The 18376-nt window shown below is 58.3% G+C and overlaps 2 protein-coding genes and 1 long non-coding RNA gene across 12 annotated transcripts in view; all 3 read right to left on the bottom strand.

Annotated features, from left to right (window-relative positions):
- Positions 1-1636, bottom strand: part of QRICH2 (glutamine rich 2) — a 29624-nt gene extending 27988 nt beyond the window's left edge. For all 6 annotated transcript variants that reach the window (XR_011383347.1, XR_011383348.1, XR_011383346.1 and 3 more), the window contains exons 1-4: positions 967-1636; positions 798-890; positions 351-410; positions 38-148 (exon numbers count right to left, since the gene is read on the bottom strand). Coding sequence is in view for 3 of the 6 variants with exons in the window: in XM_051838306.2 (XP_051694266.2) it covers positions 38-148; positions 351-410; positions 798-890; positions 967-1488 (786 nt within the window). In the remaining 3 variants the exon portion in view is untranslated. The remainder of the gene's footprint in view (positions 1-37; positions 149-350; positions 411-797; positions 891-966) is intronic.
- Positions 1637-2719: 1083 nt separating this feature from the next.
- The window catches only part of PRPSAP1 (phosphoribosyl pyrophosphate synthetase associated protein 1), a 30578-nt gene continuing 14921 nt past the window's right edge, over positions 2720-18376 (bottom strand). For all 5 annotated transcript variants that reach the window (XM_051838320.2, XM_051838322.2, XM_070060269.1 and 2 more), the window contains 4 exons: positions 17022-17167; positions 6009-6079; positions 5123-5269; positions 2720-4753 (listed from right to left, as the gene is read on the bottom strand). In XM_051838320.2, coding sequence (XP_051694280.1) covers positions 4595-4753; positions 5123-5269; positions 6009-6079; positions 17022-17167 — 523 coding nt within the window. In that variant the 3' untranslated portion in view covers positions 2720-4594. The remainder of the gene's footprint in view (positions 4754-5122; positions 5270-6008; positions 6080-17021; positions 17168-18376) is intronic.
- On the bottom strand, positions 10714-17015 carry LOC127488554 (uncharacterized). Its single transcript, XR_007916293.2, has 2 exons — positions 16799-17015; positions 10714-16632 (listed from the first exon to the last, which is right to left on the bottom strand). It is a non-coding gene; the product is annotated as an uncharacterized lncRNA (long non-coding RNA).

Here is an 18376-nt window from a genome sequence, read left to right as displayed (position 1 = left end):
TTCGGGCGGTCCCACCCCGGCCCGGCCCCGCGGTCACCGCCTGGGAGGCCCTCCAGCCGTCGGTAATCGCCTGCTCCAGCTCCTCCCAGGTCACCATGGTGACTTCTTCTTGGCCAGGAATGAGACTCAGCTTCCGGCCCACGAGTTCCTGAGGACAACAGAGAGGCTCACAGCCCTGGCTAACGGGAGAACCCACTGTCCGTGGAGGGATCAGGGAGCCCGCCACACAGCACCCCACCCGGGAGGGAAGAGACACCAGGGGGAGTGTGGACAAGCCGCCCAGGGGAGGCCAGGCTGGGACGGCCGCCCCCACCCCACAGGGCCTTGCGGGCAGAAGTGGCCGAGGTTACCAGGAATTCATCCCGACCCCGCACTGTCTTCTCCACCTCCTCGATCCGCTGCAGGATCTCCTGGAAGAAGCGTTCAGAGGTGGAGGGAGGGTCAGGGCGGCCATCAGCCTCCCGGGACCCTCCATGTGCAGAGAGCGAGGACGGGGGGGGGGGGGGGCAGGGTGGGTTCTGGGCCCAGGAGGGGCTCCGCCTGGTGTTCGCCTGGTTGGGGCGCCCCGCGCTTCCCAGACCAGCGGGTGTCGTCGGATGCCGGGGAGGGGAGCAGGGCCCAGCACCCATCTCGCACCGCCGACCGGGGGAGGAGCCCCGGTGTCGGGGGCACCAGCGTGCTGAAGCGTGTTCTTCTGCAAGTGCGGGTTCGCTCTAAGAATATTCCGAGTTGGCCGCTGGCCTTTGGGTCAGCCTGGGTCCCTGGGGCGGGGCTGCCCGTCGCCCACGTGCCCTCACCTGGGGCTTCAACGCGGGCAGCTCCTGAATCCTGTCCTGGGCTTCCTTGAGGATTCTCACCTCGTCCACCAGGTCCTGCAGCAGCCCCGCGGCCTGCCAGGGAGAGCGCCAGGGTGGGACCCCCGCCCCCGCCCCCGCGGCTCCAGGCTCAGCTGCAGCCGGGGCTCACCTTGGTGGGGACGACCTCGCTGTCCTTCGGGGGCTTCGAGATCCTTCTGTGCGTCCGGTCCGGCCTCTCGGAGCCCTGGGAGGGCCTGCTCTTCTCCTCCAGCCACTCGCGGGGCGGCAGGTCGAGCTCGCTGGCCTGGGAGGAGATGTGCTGCACCTGCGAGGCGATGTCCTGCACCCTGCTGCCCATGGCCTTGAGCTGCTGCCTGAGGTCCTGCACCTGGCTCTCCAGCGCCGGCTGCTGCGAGCGGCTACCGCTCCGGCGCCTCTCTTTGGGCGCCGGCGGCGTCTCTGGCGACAGGTGCGGGGCGCTGTGCGAGGACCAGGTGGGCTCCAGCAAGCCGCCGGACTCGGAGGCCGACTGGTAGTCGACGCGCGTGCCCAGCAGGCTCAGGTGTTTGAGCATGGCCACGATGAGCGTGTGCAGGGCCGTGAAGTTGACGGCGCCCACCTCCGGCGTGCCGATGGCCAGGTCGGCCAGCTCCCGCAGGGTCACCGTGGTCGCCGCCGTCTCGGGCGGCATCGTGCGCCCTGCGTGCCCCCCGCCCCCGGGCCCCTCGCCGCGCCCCTGTGCCTGGGTCCAGCCGCGCCGGACGACGGTCGCCGGACGCCGCCGCCTCCAACGCCGGCCGGGCCGCGTCCCAGACTCGAGCCGGGGCCTCGCGGCCGGCGGACGTTTGGAACGAGGGGCACCCGGCTCGCTGCCCGGTTGTGGGGGCGCCCGCGCGCCCCGCGGAGCGAGGCCGCCTCGGCCGGGGCTCGCCCCCTCCCCCAAGGGGAGTCCGCGTGGGGGGCCTGGGGTCCCGCCCCCGTCAGGGACCCTCCTCCCGGGCAGGCACGCGGGGGGCGGCTCCCACCATTTTGTCCAGTCAGAAAGGCCCGGGGGTGAGGGGAGGGTCCGGGCCGCCGCGGCCCCATCCCCTCAAAGCGCAGCGTTTGGTCGGGGGCCGGCCTCAGCCTCAGCCCACCGCGGGCCGAGTCTGGCGCCCTCGGTTAACTGAGCTGATGTCTCCAGACGCCTCGGACTCCCAAGAAGCCCTGAGGGGCCGGCGCTGCGCCCTAGCGGGCAAGGCAGCTGCCTGCAGTATTGGCATCCCACGTGGGCGCCGGTTCGAGTCCCCGCTGCTCCACTTCCGCTCCAGCTCTCTGCTATGGCCTGGGAAAGCAGCAGATGGCCCAAGCCCTTGGGCCCCTGCACCTGCGTGGGAAGACCCAGAAGCAGCTCCTCATCAGCCCACCTCCGGCCTTTGTGGCCATTTGGGGGAGTGAGCCAGATGGAAGACCTCTCTGTAACTTTGCGTTCAAATAAATGAATCTGGAAGAAAAAAAAAAAAAAAAAAAACCTGACTGCTGCCCAGCCATGCACTCTCCCTTTTTTTTTTTTTTTTTTTTTTTGACAGGCAGAGTGGACAGTGAGAGAGAGAGAGAGAGAAAGGTCTTCCTTTGCCGTTGGTTCACCCTCCAATGGCCACCGCGGCTGGCGCACCGCGCTGATCTGATGGCAGGAGCCAGGTGCTTCTCCTGGTCTCCCATGGGGTGCAGGGCCCAAGCACTTGGGCCATCCTCCACTGCACTCCCTGGCCACAGCAGAGAGCTGGCCTGGAAGAGGGGCAACTGGGACAGAATCCGGTGCCCCAACCGGTACTAGAACCCGGTGTGCCAGCGCCGCAAGGTGGAGGATTAGCCTAGTGAGCCGCGACGCTGGCCTTCCGCACTCTCCCATTTTAAGCACTTTCCAAATTAAGATTTTCCAGTTTAGTTTGAGTTGGTGCCTTTTATTTAATTGAAAGGATTTGTGTTTTACCACATTCCGGGTGCCTGGCACACCACTGGCCCCATTTCACAAGACCAGCTTCTCTGTGAAGCTCCTGTCAGATCCCACGCGAGGCACGGGGGGTGGGGGGTGCTGGGGGCCACGGGGCTGTGCTTTCTCCTTTCTTCCGGTCAGTGCCTCCCAGACCCAGGGTACAGCCACGCCCGCCACGCCCACGGCAGCTGCCCGAGGCCCCTCCCACTAACTTGTGTGTCCCTCCCTGGGCCTCGGCGTCTCGCCAGCCACAGGCTGGCAAAGGGCAGCACGTTCCCATCTAGGGACTACTAAACACTTCGCTAAGCTACGGCGTCTGAAAGTCTCTACCCCTGGAGACGGGCAGAGGCGGCCGTGGAACAGTCTGGCCGTGACACGTGTCCAGCCCCAACCCTGCTCTCTCACAGCGGACAAAAGGCCCAGTCACTGCCACAGTGACAGCAGGTCACCCGGCCGAGTGCCCACAACGCTTCCTCTCCCGCCACACTGTCAGCCGCGGCTCTGCTCGGATTCTGCCCCCTCCCTGTTTATAAAGATTTATTTATTTGACAGCCACATGGACAGGGGGAAAGAGAGGGAGGGCCTCCCGTGTGGGTGGCAGGGCCCCAGGAGCCCGGGCCACCGTGCCGTGCCCACTCTGGTTCAGGAGCTGGTGGGGAGCGGCTGAGCTCTGGCTGACCGCAGCACGCGACGCCACGTGGCCCGGGTGGCCAGCCCCCGACTCCCCCGACGGACGGGCGCTCGGAAAGGCTGCTGCAGCCTCCCTCGACGGTGGGCTGGGAACTTTCGTCACTAGGAACAGGATCACAGTATTGGGCAAACTTCCCCACAGAGAAACGCGACTACGAATGCCAGGGTTTCCCGCCCGCCCCCAGGCGCCGACAGAACCACGGGAACCCCCAGCCGACCATTCCGGCCGACACCGGCTGTAGGCGGCCCCACTGCTGGGGGGAGGCTTCCCGCCGCGGGTGATGAAACTACAGGAGCCACGGTGCCCTTTCAGCGCAGGGCGACGACCCTGAGCGCCGTCCTCCAGGGAAAAGCAGGGCTCGCTCCAGCAGGGGGCTTCCAAAAGTTCATGGAAAAATGGGTTTCAGTCCATTTTGGAGCGAACACTTTGGGAAATCCTCGCATGTTTTATCATCATACTCCTTTTCCATGAGCTTCCTGAAGAACTCCTGAACGTTTCTGGACTCAGATTTTCAGGATCTTATTGGGAAGGGGGGGGCGCCGGCAGCGGGGTCGTCCAGGGGCTGTGAGTGGCGTGGAGCGCAGCTGGCCGGGAGTCGGTCCCCACTGAGGCAGGGCGCAGGTGGCCCCACGGGGCAGACGGGAGGCGAGCGAGACAACAGATTCTTTTATTTGCAGCTTGAGAGCAGCGCAGACGCCCGGGGCCGCCGCTCTTCCCCGGCCCCGCTGTCGCCAGGGCTCCGCCGTCCGGGGCGGTAGGCACAGCAGCTTCTGAAAGAAAAGACTGGCGAGGACTCGACCCGGGAGAGGACGACCGGAGGGGGCTGGGGCAGGGGCGCTCGGCCAACCCCGCACTGCCGCGCGCTGAACGGCCGGGTGACGGCTGCAGAGTGAAGACGGACTCGTCTGCCCTTGACCCCTCTCCCACGTCGGCAGGATCGCCCGACTTCTCAGGAAAGCGAGACGAACTTTTGCTTTAAGGAACCAGGGCTGCCGACGGCAGAAACGTAAGGCCGAGTTGCTTAGTGCGGTCGGCTTGATGACAGCCAGAGACCATCCCGGCGGCTCGGGGCCCCCCGCCAGGAAGCACCGCTGCCCGTGGGCCGCCGGGGCAGCCCCGGGCCACGGCGAGCTAGTCGTCCACGGTGATGTTTCTGAACAGGTAGGCCATGGACTCGCCGTTGTGGGTCCTCCGGATGGCTTCAGAAAGGATCAGGCTGATGTCCACCGTCTTGATCTTGGGGCACTGCAGCTTCTGCACCTCGTGGGGTACGGTGTTCGTCACCACCACCTGGGCGTTGGGGCGACAGAAGAGACACGTGACCCACGCGTGCCCCACCCCGCTCCTCAGGAAAGCAGAGGGGACGCGGAGCCCCGCGCCTCAGTCCCGAGCTCTGCTCCGCCGAGAGCCGCTTACCAAGCCCGCTGAGCTCCGCGGCTCCCGGGGGCGTTGGGGACACAGGGAGCCCCAGCACCGTGCAGGACTGAACATGGTATCGGGGGGAATTCTCGTCTCCAGAGAAACGCTGCTGGGGCCTCACGGTATAGGAGCGCACAGATACAGACAGACACGGCCCCGAGCGTACCCCACTGCCCCCACACTGACCGAGTCACCGCATCGCGCACGGAAGGCCTGCGAGCCCTTCCAAGGCGGACCGACCTCGTCGACGGAGGACTCCTCGATGAGGCGGGGGGCGTCGGCGGACAGGATGCCGTGAGTGGCCATCACGTAGATCTTGTAAGCACCCCGCTCCTTGAGGATGTCTGCCGCAGCCACAAAGCTCTCCACGTCATCAATGATGTCGTCCTGCAGGGGGGCCTGCGTTAGAGCCACGCGCCTCGGCCCGAGGGCGTCCCACGGAAAGCCAGAGCTGTGCGCCTGCGCCCCAGACCAGGCGTCCAGAAACGGCAGAAGTGCGCGACCGAGCCGCGCATGTGGCAAAGGGCAGGGTGCTTCCCAGGCAAGTCCCGGCGACACGGAGCCCTGCCCCGCCCCAGACTGAGACAGCGCAACCCCTACTGCAGGGCCTGGCGCGAGCCCAGCAACTCTGCTCCTGAAGTGCAGCCTGGGGCCACAGCGAAGGCCCCAGCGCTCGTGGGAGACCCAAACTGAGCCCTGGCTCCTGGCTTGGGCCTCGCCCACCCTGGCTGCGGTGGGCATCTGGGGAGTGAGCCAGAGGACGGACAATCGCGCTGTCTCTGCCTTTGAAGTAAAGTGAAAGAAAACACTAACCCCTGATCAGGTCAACCCCACAGTCACTGCCCCACGTAATTCCTTCCCGAGAGAACACGAGAGGAGACAGAAGCAAAGTGGCCGGTGCGAAGAAAGGACTATGGCGCTCGCCAGCAGACAAGGAGCGCCGCAGGGAGCCGCACCGGGCCTGCGGCCTCCTCGGTGGGCGTGGCCTGAGGACAGGGCCTGGCGCTGTACGCAGCCACACGTTCCCGCCACCCGTCGGAGGGAGCTTGGGTGAGAGGAGACGGAACCGTGCGAATCCAGCAGTGCCGCTGTGCACCCGGGGCGGGGGGGGGGGGGCAGCACCTACCACTATGATGGCGATGCGTCCTCCGACGTCCCCGACCACGGTGATCGGCGGCTTCTCTTTGGCCATCATCACTGTCGAGACGAAGCAACACAAGTCGCAGGAGCCCCGTCAGCCACGCAGCACCGGACGAGTGCGGGCACCGGCTCCTCTCTGCCTCCCAACACAACCAGCAGGCGGCGGCGGCAGGTTTTACCTCACCTAACACATCTACACGTCCCCACACGTGTAACTGACACGGACACGTATCAACCACACGCTCCACGTTCCTCCCGTCCTAGGTCTCAGTATTCGGTGTGCACTTCACGCGCAGGCTTCTCATTCGAGGCCAGCCACGTCTCCAGAGCCCAGTGCCACACGTGACTCAGAGCCACCACGGTGCGTGGCCGGGGCCGTGTGTGGGGAAGGGACACAGCATCAGCGCTGCAATGGCCTTCACAGTGGAAAACCCCAACTCTCACAGGGGCCAGCAGACAAGGGGGAACGAGCGCGCTGTGTAGACGCCTGAACGGGGAGTGGCCTTGCCTTCTGCCAGGACAGCCTGATGGCTGCACGGCCGACGGGATCCCTCCCCCAACACCAGGAACGGAGACAGCGGCTGCTGCCGTCAAGTTTTCCTGAGTTAACTGCTCCTGAAAGCAGAGGCCTCTTATCTCACTGCGCAAGCTGCCTCGGGAGACGCCAGCGAGGCACAAAGCCCAGCTGCGGCCGGACGGAAAGGAGGCAGCACCCTGAGGGCTGGCAAGCTGGGAGGGAGAAGCCCAGAGACACGGTTGATGCAGAGCAAGAGAGAGAGGCAGAAGCAGCGAGACCCTCTGTCTGCTGTGAGGTTCACTCCAAATGCCCTAACAATCGGGGCTGAGCCAGGCCACCGGGTCTCCCAGTAGCTGGCAGGATCCCAAACACCTGGGCCATCACCTGGCGTCTCCAGGGTGTGCGGTAGCAGAAGGCTGGGTCCAGGCACTCCCACAAAGGACGCAGGCATCCCAAGCGGCGGCTTAATCCGCTGTGCCGCAACATCTGCCCCTAGAAAATTTCCTGATTTTCCATCCCCCAAAAATAGCCAACTGACTTCTTGAATGTGGGCAGCTGAGGCAGCTCTGGACATAAATACCCCCTAAGAGGGAGGAAAGGCAAACCAGAGGCAACCTCTGTGGGCTCTGGGCAGGGTCTGGGTCACCGAGCCGCTGCTGGGGCGACGCACGAGATCACAGGTCAGCGTCCGCCAGGCAAGATCAGCACACGTTCAGCTCCAGTCGGATGGAAAAAAACAGTCATGATTTTCGTGTTTCCTTCTTCTTTTTTTTTTTTTTCATTTATTTATTTAATTGAAAGGCAGAGTTAGATAGAGGCAGAGGCAGAGGTAGAGGCAGAGAGAGAGGTCTTCCATCAGCTGGTTCACTCCCCAGATGGCTGCAATGGCCAGATCTGGGCTGATCGGAAGCCAGGAGCCAGGAACTTTTCCCGGGTCTCCACGCAGGTGCAGGCGCCCAGGGACTTGGGCCATCTTCTACTGCTTTCCCAGGCCATAGCAGAGAGCTGATCGGAAGTGGAGCAGCCGGGACTTGAACCGGCGCCCATATGGGATGCCGGCATTACAGGAGGCAGCTTCACCCACTATGCCACAGCACAGGCCCCTCAAGTTTACGTCTATACAACCACACCTCCTCCCAAAGTCTACTGTTGGTTTGAAATGAAAAACCGAGGCACGGCTACACTGGAGGCTGAACAGAAGGCCCCTCTCCCCAGTGTAATCACTCCTTGTTCACATGGGACTTAGGATCTGGGTAATACGGAACCCATAATTTGGTGGCTACTGAAAAACAGAGACAGACTATTATGGTGTAGAGGAAAATGATAGTACCTCATAGACTAAGGGGGAGCCAACAATTTTCTAATTGCTTTCCCAGAAAACAAAACGCTAAAAATTGCAAATTTTTGCAAAAGTATATATGTCCACAGGGTTGGTGCTGTGGCACAGTGGGCTAAGCCTCTGCCTGCAGCGCTGGCATCCCATATGGGCACAGGTTCAAGTCCCAGCTTTGGATTGGCCCAGCTCTGGCCGTTGCAGCCATCTGGGGAGTGGCCCAGTGGATGAAGGACCTTTCTCTCTGTCTCTCCCTGTCTGTAACTCTGCCTCTCCAATAAATAAATAAAAATATTGGCCGGCGCCGCAGCTCACTGGGCTAATCCTCCGCCTTGCGGCGCCGGCACACCGGGTTCTAGTCCCGGTTGGGGCGCCGGATTCTGTCCCGGTTGCCCCTCTTCCAGGCCAGCTCTCTGCTGTGGCCAGGGAGTGCAGTGGAGGATGGCCCAGGTGCTTGGGCCCTGCACCCCATGGGAGACCAGGAAAAGCACCTGGCTCCTGGCTCCTGCCATCGGATCAGCGCGGTGCGCCGGCCGCAGCGCGCCGGCCGCGACGGCCATTGGAGGGTGAACCAACGGCAAAAGGAAGACCTTTCTCTCTGTCTCTCTCACTGTCCACTCTGTCTGTAAAAAAAAAAAATAAAAAAAAAAAAATGCATACATCCTGAAGGTCAAGGATAAAAGGTACAAAAACCATGCCCAAGTCTATGATTCTGCTTCCTGTCTCCTTTCTTTCCTTTTGAAGATTTGTGTATTTATCAGACAGAGAGAGAGGGAAAGAGAGCGAGCTGCCCACTGCTGGCCCACTCCCCAACGGCCACAATGGGCAGGGATGATCCAGGCTGAAGCCAGGAGCCAGGACCCCTCACTTGGGTGTCTCCGGCTGCTTCTCCAGGCCATCAGCTGGGAGCTGGGTGGGAAGTGGAGCAGCGTGCACACGGGAAGCCAGCGTCCCGGGCGGTGGCTTAACCTGCTGCACCACAGTGCTGGCCCCCTTCTCTCCACTTTCTCAAACAAAACCCAGCTTAAGAATAAAATGGCTCTCTCTCCCTATCTCCTTTTCTCTCTGTATCGCTGCCTTTCAAATTAACAAATACAACTTAAAAAAAAAAATCCATGCAACATTACTTGCTGCTGGAACACTGTTCAAACGGGATCAGCCACAGTAAAAATGTCTCGAGTTCACCGGATGGTTTCCCCTGTACTTACTAGGGAAGTAGAAAACTGTCTTTTGTTTTTAAGATTAGCATTTTTCCAAGCAAAATAGTGCTGTGCTGGGGCTGGCGCTGTGGTGCAGCAGGTTAAGCCACCACCTGCAATGCCAGCACCCGTATGAGCTCCAGTTCAAGTCCTGCTTCCAACCCAGATCCCTGCTAACGTGCCCGGAAACACGTGTTTGGGCCCCTGGCACCCACATGGAGAGCCAGTGGAGCTCCAGGCTCTTTGCTTCAGCCTGGTCCGCCCCGGCCGTTACAGTCATTTGGGGAGTGAACCAGCAGATGTAAGACCTCTTTTTCTATCTCTCCCTCTCTCCAGTTCTGCCTTTCAAATAAATCTTTTTTTTTTAATTTATTTTTTGACAGGCAGAGTGGACAGTGAGAGAGAGAGACAGAGAGAAAGGTCTTCCTTTGCCGTTGGTTCACCCTCCAATGGCCGGCGCGGCCGGCGCGCTGCGGCCGGCGCACCGCGCTGATCCGATGGCAGGAGCCAGGAGCCAGGTGCTTTTCCTGGTCTCCCATGGGCCCAAGCACCTGGGCCATCCTCCACTGCACTCCCTGGCCACAGCAGAGAGCTGGCCTGGAAGAGGGGCAACCGGGACAATCCGGCGCCCCAACCGGGACTAGAACCCGGTGTGCCGGCGCCGCTAGGTGGAGGATTAGCCTAGTGAGCTGCGGCGCCGGCTAAATCTTTTTTTTTTTTAAGTCATTACATTGTACTACATAAACGGTTATTATTTTAAAAATGTAGTGCTGCACTTACAGCCATCCTTGGGTCACAGAGGGACCACCCAGCTTTCGTGAGCATAGGCACACATGCACAATTGCGTTCTTCACCGCACAATCAACAAAACTTCTGAGCTAAAATCACAGCACAAAACGACTGTGGGATCACTCGTTCCTTGACATTTTGACCTTGTTCTACTTCTAGGTCAGCGGAATGCCAAGTGTTATCAGCAGAAGGTCACTAAAGGGGCCCACGCTGTGGCGCAGCAGGTTAGCACCCTGGCCTGAAGCGCTGGCATCCCATATGGGCACTGGTTCTAGTCCCGGCGCTCCTCTTCCCATCCAGCTCTCTGCTATGATCTTGGAAGCAGCAGAAGATGGCCCAAGCCCCTGCACCCACGTGGGAGACGCGGAAGCAGCTCCTGGCTTCAGATCAGCGCAGCGCCGGCCATTGCGACCATCTGGGGAGTGAACCAGCGGATGGAAGACCTCTCTCTCTCTCTCTACCTCTCTCTCTGTAACTCTGTCTTTCAAATAAATAAAAAATGAATCTTTAAAAAAAAAAAAAGGTCATTAAAAAGAGGACAGGAGGGGCTGGTGTTGTGGCGCAGTGGGTAAAGCCATGGCCTGCAGTGCCGGCATCCCACCTGGGCACCAGCCCCAGCTGTCCCACTTCAGACCCAGCTCTCTGCTAATGGCTGGGGAAAGCAGCAGAGGATGGCCCGAGTGCTTGGGCCTCTGCCATCCACATGGGAGACCCGGAAGAAGCTCCTGGCCCCTGGTTTCAGACTGGCTTAGCTCCAGCCGTTGCGGCCATTTGGAGAGTGAACCAGCGGATGGAAGATCTTTCTCTCTCTCTCTCTCTCTCTCTTTTTTATTTTTATTTTTATTTTTATTTATTTATTTTTTTTTTTTTGACAGGCAGAGTGGACAGTGAGAGAGAGAGACAGAGAGAAAGGTCTTCCTTTGCCGTTGGTTCACCCTCCAATGGCCGCCGCGGCCGGCGTGCTGCAGCCGGCGCACCGCGCTGATCCGATGGCAGGAGCCAGGAGCCAGGTGCTTTTCCTGGTCTCCCATGGGGTGCAGGGCCCAAGCACTTGGGCCATCCTCCACTGCACTCCCGGGCCACAGCAGAGAGCTGGCCTGGAAGAGGGGCAACCAGGACAGAATCCGGCGCCCCAACCGGGACTAGAACCCGGTGTGCCGGCGCCGCTAGGTGGAGGATTAGCCTAGTGAGCCGCGGCGCCGGCCTCTCTCTCTCTCTTACAGGAAGTCAGGCAGGGAGGGGCCAGGCTTCAGGCTCCTGAGCCCATCTGCACGTGAACAGTCACAGCTCACACTCACAGATGCTGAGGGCCTACATCTGCTTCCATAGTGGTGACAACATCGCCACTTGTAAAATTAACAAGCCAGCAAAGCTGACCTCCTCTCGTTTTTGTGATTCCAATTTTCATTTCCACTGTTGGTGGTGAATACAGAAGTCTACAACGGAATCCCACCATCTTTTCAGGCTCTTAGAGCTGTCTGCCAATCACCAGTGTGGTATCAAGTCCACCTTCAAAAGGGAAAAATTCAGGGTGGGTGTTGCGGCCGCCACTTGGGATGCCTGCAACCCAGATCAGGTTATCTGGGGTCCAGTCTCACTTCTGTTCCCATCCAGCTCCCAGCTAATGCACCCGGGGACCAGTGGAAGACGGCCCAGAGACTGGACCACCCACATGGGAGACCTGGATGGAGTTCCTGTCTCCCGGCTTCAGTCTGGCTCAGCCCTGGCTACTGCAGGCATTTGGGAGTGACCAGTGGATGGAAGCGCTCTCTCTTTCTCTCCTTCTCTCTCTCTCTGTCACTCTGCTTTTCAAATAAATAAACATAACCAAGAAATAAATCAATACAAAAAAATCTTAAGGTTTCATTTCTTCATTCATACCACTTCTTAAAAATGTGAATTCAAATCCTTTGACTGTTTTATTATTTTTACTATTTTAAAAGGATGTGGACACACATGCAGAGAGAGAGGGAGGGAGGGAGATCTCCATCTGCTAGTTCACCCTCCAAAAGCCCTCAACAGCCAGGGCTGGGCAGTCAGAAGCCAGGAACTCCAAACAGGTCTCCTGTGTGGGTGACAGGGACCTAAGTACTTGAGTCATCACCTGCTGCCCAGGGTGCACATAGCAGGAAGCTGGATCAGAAGCAGGGGCAGTACTCAATGCTAGGCACCCTGACACGGGATGCGGGCGTTCCAAGTGGTGGCTTTCGCCCACAACGCCCACTCCAGGAGCCCAACCGCCTGGGCCCCAGGCGTTCATCAGCAGGGAACTGGAACTGGCAGTCGCGTAGACTCAAACCCAGACTCTTAATATACGATGTGGGTGCCCCAAGTTGTAGTTTATCATTACACCAAACGTCTGCCATGGCCAAAGCTGGGAGTCCAGAACTCGGTCCAGACCTTCCACGTGGATGGCAGGAACCCAGCCTGGAGTGAGCACTGCACACAGGCGCTGCAAGGTGGGGCGCAGACGTGGGAACCCCGGGCCACACACCTGCTCCGCGACTGCACTCCTCCCAAGTTACCCTAGAGCAGGGCTTCCGAGCCTCAGCACCGCCCGCATTTCACACCACAGGACGCTCGGCAGCTGCTCTGCTCTGGCCCCTCTAGACGCCAACAGCTCCCCGACTCCCCCTGGGAGGGCGTCGCCAAATACCCTCTGCAGGAGAAAATCACCCCTGGGTGAGAACCACTGCTCTCAAAGAGTAGGTTCAAGGAAGATAAAACAGGGGCCAGCGCTGTGGCGTAGCAGGTAAAGCCGCCACCTGCAGTGCCGGCATCCCATAGGGGCGCCAGTTCGTGTCCAGCTGCTCCACTTCCAATCCAGCTCTCTGCTATGGCCTGGCAAAGCAGCGGAAGATGGCCCGAGTCCTTGGGGCCCTGCACCCACATGGGAGACCTGGAAGAAGCTCCTGGCTCCTGGCTTCAGATCAGCGTAGCTCCAGCCACTGTGGCCATCTGGGGAGTGAACCAGTGGATGGAAGATCTCTCTCTCTCTCTGCCTCTGCCTTCAAATAAATAAATAAATCTTTAAAAAAAAAAAAAAAAAGGAAGATAAAATAGTTCATCTTTAAAAAAAATTAAAGATTCCAAGGGTAAATATTTCATTTCCTTTGGCCTTGTCATGCCACTCGCGTCAGACACCCAGATAGAGTTCCAGGCTCCTGGCTTTGGCTTGGCCCAGCCCTGGCCATTGCAGACATTTGGAGAGTGAACCAGTGAATGGAAAGTCTCTCTTTCTCTGTAACTCTACCTTACAAGCAAATAAATACATCTTACTTAAAAACAATACATTGGGGGCCGGCGCTGTGGCACAGTGGGTTAATGCCCTGGCCTGAAGTGCTGGCATCCCATATGGGCACCGGTTCTAGTCCCGGCTGCTCCTCTTCTGATCCAGCTCTCTGCTGTGGCCTGGGAAAGCAGCAGAAGATGGCCCACGTCCTTGGGCCCCTGCACCCATGTGGGAGACCTGGATGGAGCTCCTGCCTCCTGGTTCAGATCGGCACAGCTCCGGCCGTTGCGGCCAACTCGGGAGTGAACCATCGGATGGAAGACCTCTCTCTCTCTGCCTCTCCTCTCTCTATGTAACTCTGACTTTCAAATAAATAAATAAATCTTAAAAAAAAAAATACATTGAACTTGGAAGGTACAATTATACATACAAAAAATAACGGGTTTGCTTTTTTCCCCTCAAAAAAACATTCTCTAGAGTAAATCTGTATTAAAATGAGAAAATGAGCGAAGGTCACTGCCGTGTCACAATGTAACCACCCGGAATCTATGAAGGAATGCGCTGTTACATTCCCCCCAGGCACAGAGAGGACGGAGGGGATACACTGTCACGACCACAAGGGACAGGGCAGCGTTCTCAGGGCGGAGAATCTCACCGGAGAAAACACCGCGCTGACACAGCAGGATCACAGCACAACCCGAGACCCAGAGATGCGGCTGCTTAGAGCTTTCCCAGCAGCGGGCCCAAGTCCAGGCCAGTCCGGGCAGCAGTGCCCGGACTGTGTACCAGCTGTGCACCCTGCAGCCCAGTCCTGGTCTCCGAACATCATTCCCCACCAAAGGACCAGGGCTCCCTTCAGAAACGGCCAATTCTAGGGCTAAGAAAACAGAAGAGGAACATGGAATTTCTAGTTGTACCAGAAAGTAAGTTAGTGTCAGAAAAAATGAAGGGGCCATGTAACATCACAAGGACACAGGTGGGGCTGGCACCACTGACACCGGCACCCCGTATCAGAGTGCTGGTCCAGTCCCAGCTGCTCTGTTTCCCATCCAGCTCCCTGCCAGTGCACCTGAGATGGCAGCAGGTGATGGTCCACGTACCTGGGCCCCTGCTAACCATGTGGAAGACCCAGATGGAAGTCTGGGCTCCTGGCTTTGGCCTGGTCCAATCTGGCTGTTGTAGCCATTTGGGAAGTGAACCAGTGGATGTCTCTCCTTCTCTGTCACTCTTCAAGTAAGTCAATAAATGAGGCTTCAAAAGACACGGGAGGCAACTTGGCCAGGTCTGAGAAACTCTGAGCATTAAAACCAAAAATAGCAATGGCTTATAACCCCCTGGGGAAACCCAGGCTCTGGGAATCCACACTGACAGGAATGGGGATGAACAAGGAAGGAAGGAGGATGTGAGCAAATAAATGCAGAAGGAACGAGGGACTGGCGACAACCACCGTGACAACCGATCCGAGCCAGACTCATCCCCGGACGCCACGCAGGACGAGAAACCAGATACCACGTAGGCTCCACACGGGGAGAAGAGCGGCCGGACTGCAAGAAGCCCGCCTCAGGCGACGCCCTCGCCAGCAACGGGCACGTCACATGCCTCCTGCGAGCCTGTGCCAAGACGCACAGCCTGGATCTGACCGCAAGGACACAAACAAGCCCCAATTAGGGGACAGTCTACAGACTAACCAGCACCGCACTGTTTAGAAGCATCAAGGTCAGGGGAGACAAAGGACAGAGGAGCCATCCCCGATTAAACGAGGCTAAAGAGAAATGACAACTAAATGCGCTGTGCGGCCCTGGATCAGGGCCTGGAACAGGAAAGAAGTTTTATCTTTTGTTCTAGAGAACACTGGTGGGATGTGCACAAGGCCTGTGGATTAGATAACGGCATTACAACAGTGTGAGTTCCTGAATTTGATCGCTATGCCGCTTACGTAAGAGGCATCAGGAACAAAGCTGCTTTGTGTCCGCGGCTCACTCTCACCACGGCACCAACGCTGCATGCAGATGTTACACTCGAGGGCCGGCCGTGAAGAACAGTGGGAACGTGTGGGATTCACATTTTCTCTAAGTGTGGGTTCTGGAGCCAGCACCCTCATTCCAAAGCCTGGCTCTGCAAGCTGCAGGCCGGGTCTGCTGCCCGCTGAGCCGAATGAGGGCTAACAACAGGGGCCGGCGCTGTGGCGGGTCAAGTCACCGTCTGCAACACCAGCACCGGTTCCAGTCCAGCTTCCTGCTAAGGCACCTGGGAAAGCAGTGGAAGGTGGCCCAAGTGCTCGGGCCCCTGCCACCCATGTAGGAGACCCGGATGGAGTTCCAGGCTCCTTGCTTTGTCTTGGCCCATCCCGGCCATCATGGCCATTTGTGGAGTCAACCAGTGGATGAAGGATCACTCTGTCACTCTATTTGAAAGGCAGAGTTATGGACAGAAACAAAATAAGTCTTTAAAGCAAAAGACAGCACAGGCAGGGCCGTGTGAGGACAAGCGCCGCGATCTGCTGACAGGCTTGGAAGAGCTTCGATACCTGGTGAGGGGTCGCAGGTGTTTATTACTGTGGGACTTTGTTTTCTGCAGCCACAGACTGGGGAAAAAGCCTACAGGTATACCAACAGGGGGCTGAATACTATGAACCTGCAAAAGACCAAGGAATCTGTATGTTCTGGGGCCGGCGCTGTGGCGCAGCAGGTTAAAGCCCTGGCCTGCAGCAGCAGCATTCCATATAGGCACCGGTTCTAGTCCCAGCTGCTCCTCTTCTGATCCAGCTCTCTGCTATGGCCTGGGAAAGCAGTGGAAGATGGCCCAAGTGCTTGGGCCCCTGTGCCCACGTGCGAGACTCCTAAGAAGCTCCAGGCTTCAGATCAGCTCAGCTCTGGCCGTTGCAGCCGTTTGGGGAGTGAGCCAGAGGATGGAAGATCTCTTTCTCTCTGTCTCTACCGATCTCTGTAACTCTTTCAAATAAATAAAAATAAATCTTAAAAAAAAAAAGGAAGAGAAATCTGTATGTTCTGAGAGCATACTGAATGAAAAAGCAATTGTATGAGAAAAAGCAAGGGGTGAAACAATGTGTACAATCCACTGTCACCTGTGTGGGAAAGAGAGAAAGAAACACAGGTTTGCTGATCCAGCGGCCACAAGAACCTGCTGTGCTGCGGCCAAGGCTGGGGGCGGCTGGGAGCCTCTGTACCGCGAAGGAGTTCATACTTCCTGAGCTTTTAAATATGTGAATGTGTAACTCACTCAAGAATTTTAATTAGGAGAGCCTCAAAAGTTAAGTAAAATTCTGATATCAAGAATTTTCATTAGGGACCAGAATCCCGGCTGCGCAGGTCAGGCTGCTGCCTGTGACGCCCGCATCGCGGATCTGAGCACTGGTTCCAGTCCTGGCTGCTCTGCTTCTCATCCAGCTCCCTGTTCATGCACCTGGGAAGGCAGCAGACGGTGGTCCCCGTGCTTGGGCCCCTGCACCCACATGGGAGACCCGGATGGCGTTCCAGGCTCCTGGCTTCATCCTGGAAGATCTATCTCTATGTAACTCTGCTGAAAGAAAAGAAGGAAGTGAGCCCACAAGTTCAATGTCTACGAGACCTAAAGTGATCCGATGGCCACAGTCTGGTATTGGCCAACTGTCACTATCGCTCCTCTCACCAAAGCCCGCAAGCTGAGACTCCACAGCATCTGCACACAGACCCAGAGCTACACCTACCCAGTGCTCTCGGCATGCCGGCTCCTACCAGGTGAGCTCAACTGTCCTCACCCAGTCTGCAGGTGGCGTGACACACGCGGTCCCCTTCGCTACCGGGGCAACACCAACCAGCTAGTTAAGAAAAGCAAACAGCGAACAGCAGAAATCCACACAGATGTGCTTGACCTCCAGGCTACTAAAAACTTTCCATTTACAAGCACGGTGAAGACAGAGCTCATCTTACACGGCAACTCCAGGCCCGGGTGCACAGTCGCGTTTTTGACCATTGGTGGGGAGTGGCGGCCATCGTCCATGTCCAGCTCCGTGCACTGAGCTTCTCCGTGGATCACGGCTAAACCCAGACGCAGTCTCTCGGCATAGGACTGGGCCCTGCATGGAAGACAGAGAAGACAACGGGAAATGGGGAGACCGATGGAAAGAAACCCACCCATCACCGTGCAGGCCATCAGGTGCAAACACACGCCTGTAGGGACACACAAAGGCTTCTGCCTATCAGGGTGTCTGCCTATCAGGGTGTCAGGTGCAGGCCGGAAGGCAGATGCCTCCAGGGGCATCTGAGCTAGTGCCTGACCCTAGGTAATTCTGGTTCTATCCTTGTCCAAATATTCTAGGTCATTTTCCAAAGAAAGGACTCGGTCCAGGGGCTGGCACTGTGGCACGGCAGGTACAGCTGGGGGCTGGCACTGTGGCACAGCAGGTGAAGCCGGAGGCTGCAACACCAGCCTCCCAATAAGGGTGCTGGTTTGAGTCCCAGCTGCTCCACTTCCAATCCAACTCCCTGCTAATGCACCTGGGGAAGCAAAGGAAGATGGCCCAAGTACCTGGGTCCCTGCCACCCACATGGGAGACCTGGAAGAAGCTCCTGGCTCCTGGGTTCAACTTGGCCCAGCCCTGGCCATTGCAGCCACCTGGGAAGTGAATCAGCGGATGGAAGACTTCTCTTTCTCTGCCTCTGCCTCTCTGTAACTCTGCCTTTCAAATAAATACTTTTTTTTTATTTTTTATTTTTTTTATTTTTTTTAACAGGCAGAGTGGACAGTGAGAGAGAGAGAGACAGAAAGGTCTTCCTTTGCCGTTGGTTCACCCTCCAATGGCCGCCGCGGCCGGCGCACTGCGGCCGGCGCACCGCGCTGATCCGATGGCAGGAGCCAGGAGCCAGGTGCTTTTCCTGGTCTCCCATGGGGTGCAGGGCCCAAGCACCTGGGCCATCCTCCACTGCACTCCCTGGCCACAGCAAAGAGCTGGCCTGGAAGAGGGGCAACCGGGACAGAATCCGGTGCCCCGACCGGGACTAGAACCCGGTGTGCCGGCGCCGCTAGGCGGAGGATTAGCCTAGTGAGCCGCGGCGCCAGCCAATAAATACGTTTTTTTAAAAAAAGAAAGGACTTTGATCACAAAAACATCTTAAAAACTATCCCTCCCCCCAAAATGCTCAAAGCCCCATTGTTTTCCTTTCCCCGAGAACTGGAGGGAAGAACCCCACCATCCTTCAGAGGAAGGCTGAGGAAGTCAGGGGCCCACTGTGGGTACCCGGGCCAGGCGACAAGGCGTGCAGCGGGATGTGACAAGCATGTGGGG

Source organism: Oryctolagus cuniculus, chromosome 17 (assembly GCF_964237555.1).
Source record: "Oryctolagus cuniculus chromosome 17, mOryCun1.1, whole genome shotgun sequence".
Lineage (NCBI taxonomy): Eukaryota > Metazoa > Chordata > Mammalia > Lagomorpha > Leporidae > Oryctolagus > Oryctolagus cuniculus.
Note: the sequence above shows the minus strand (reverse complement) of the source record. Positions and strands in the feature narration are given on the sequence as shown.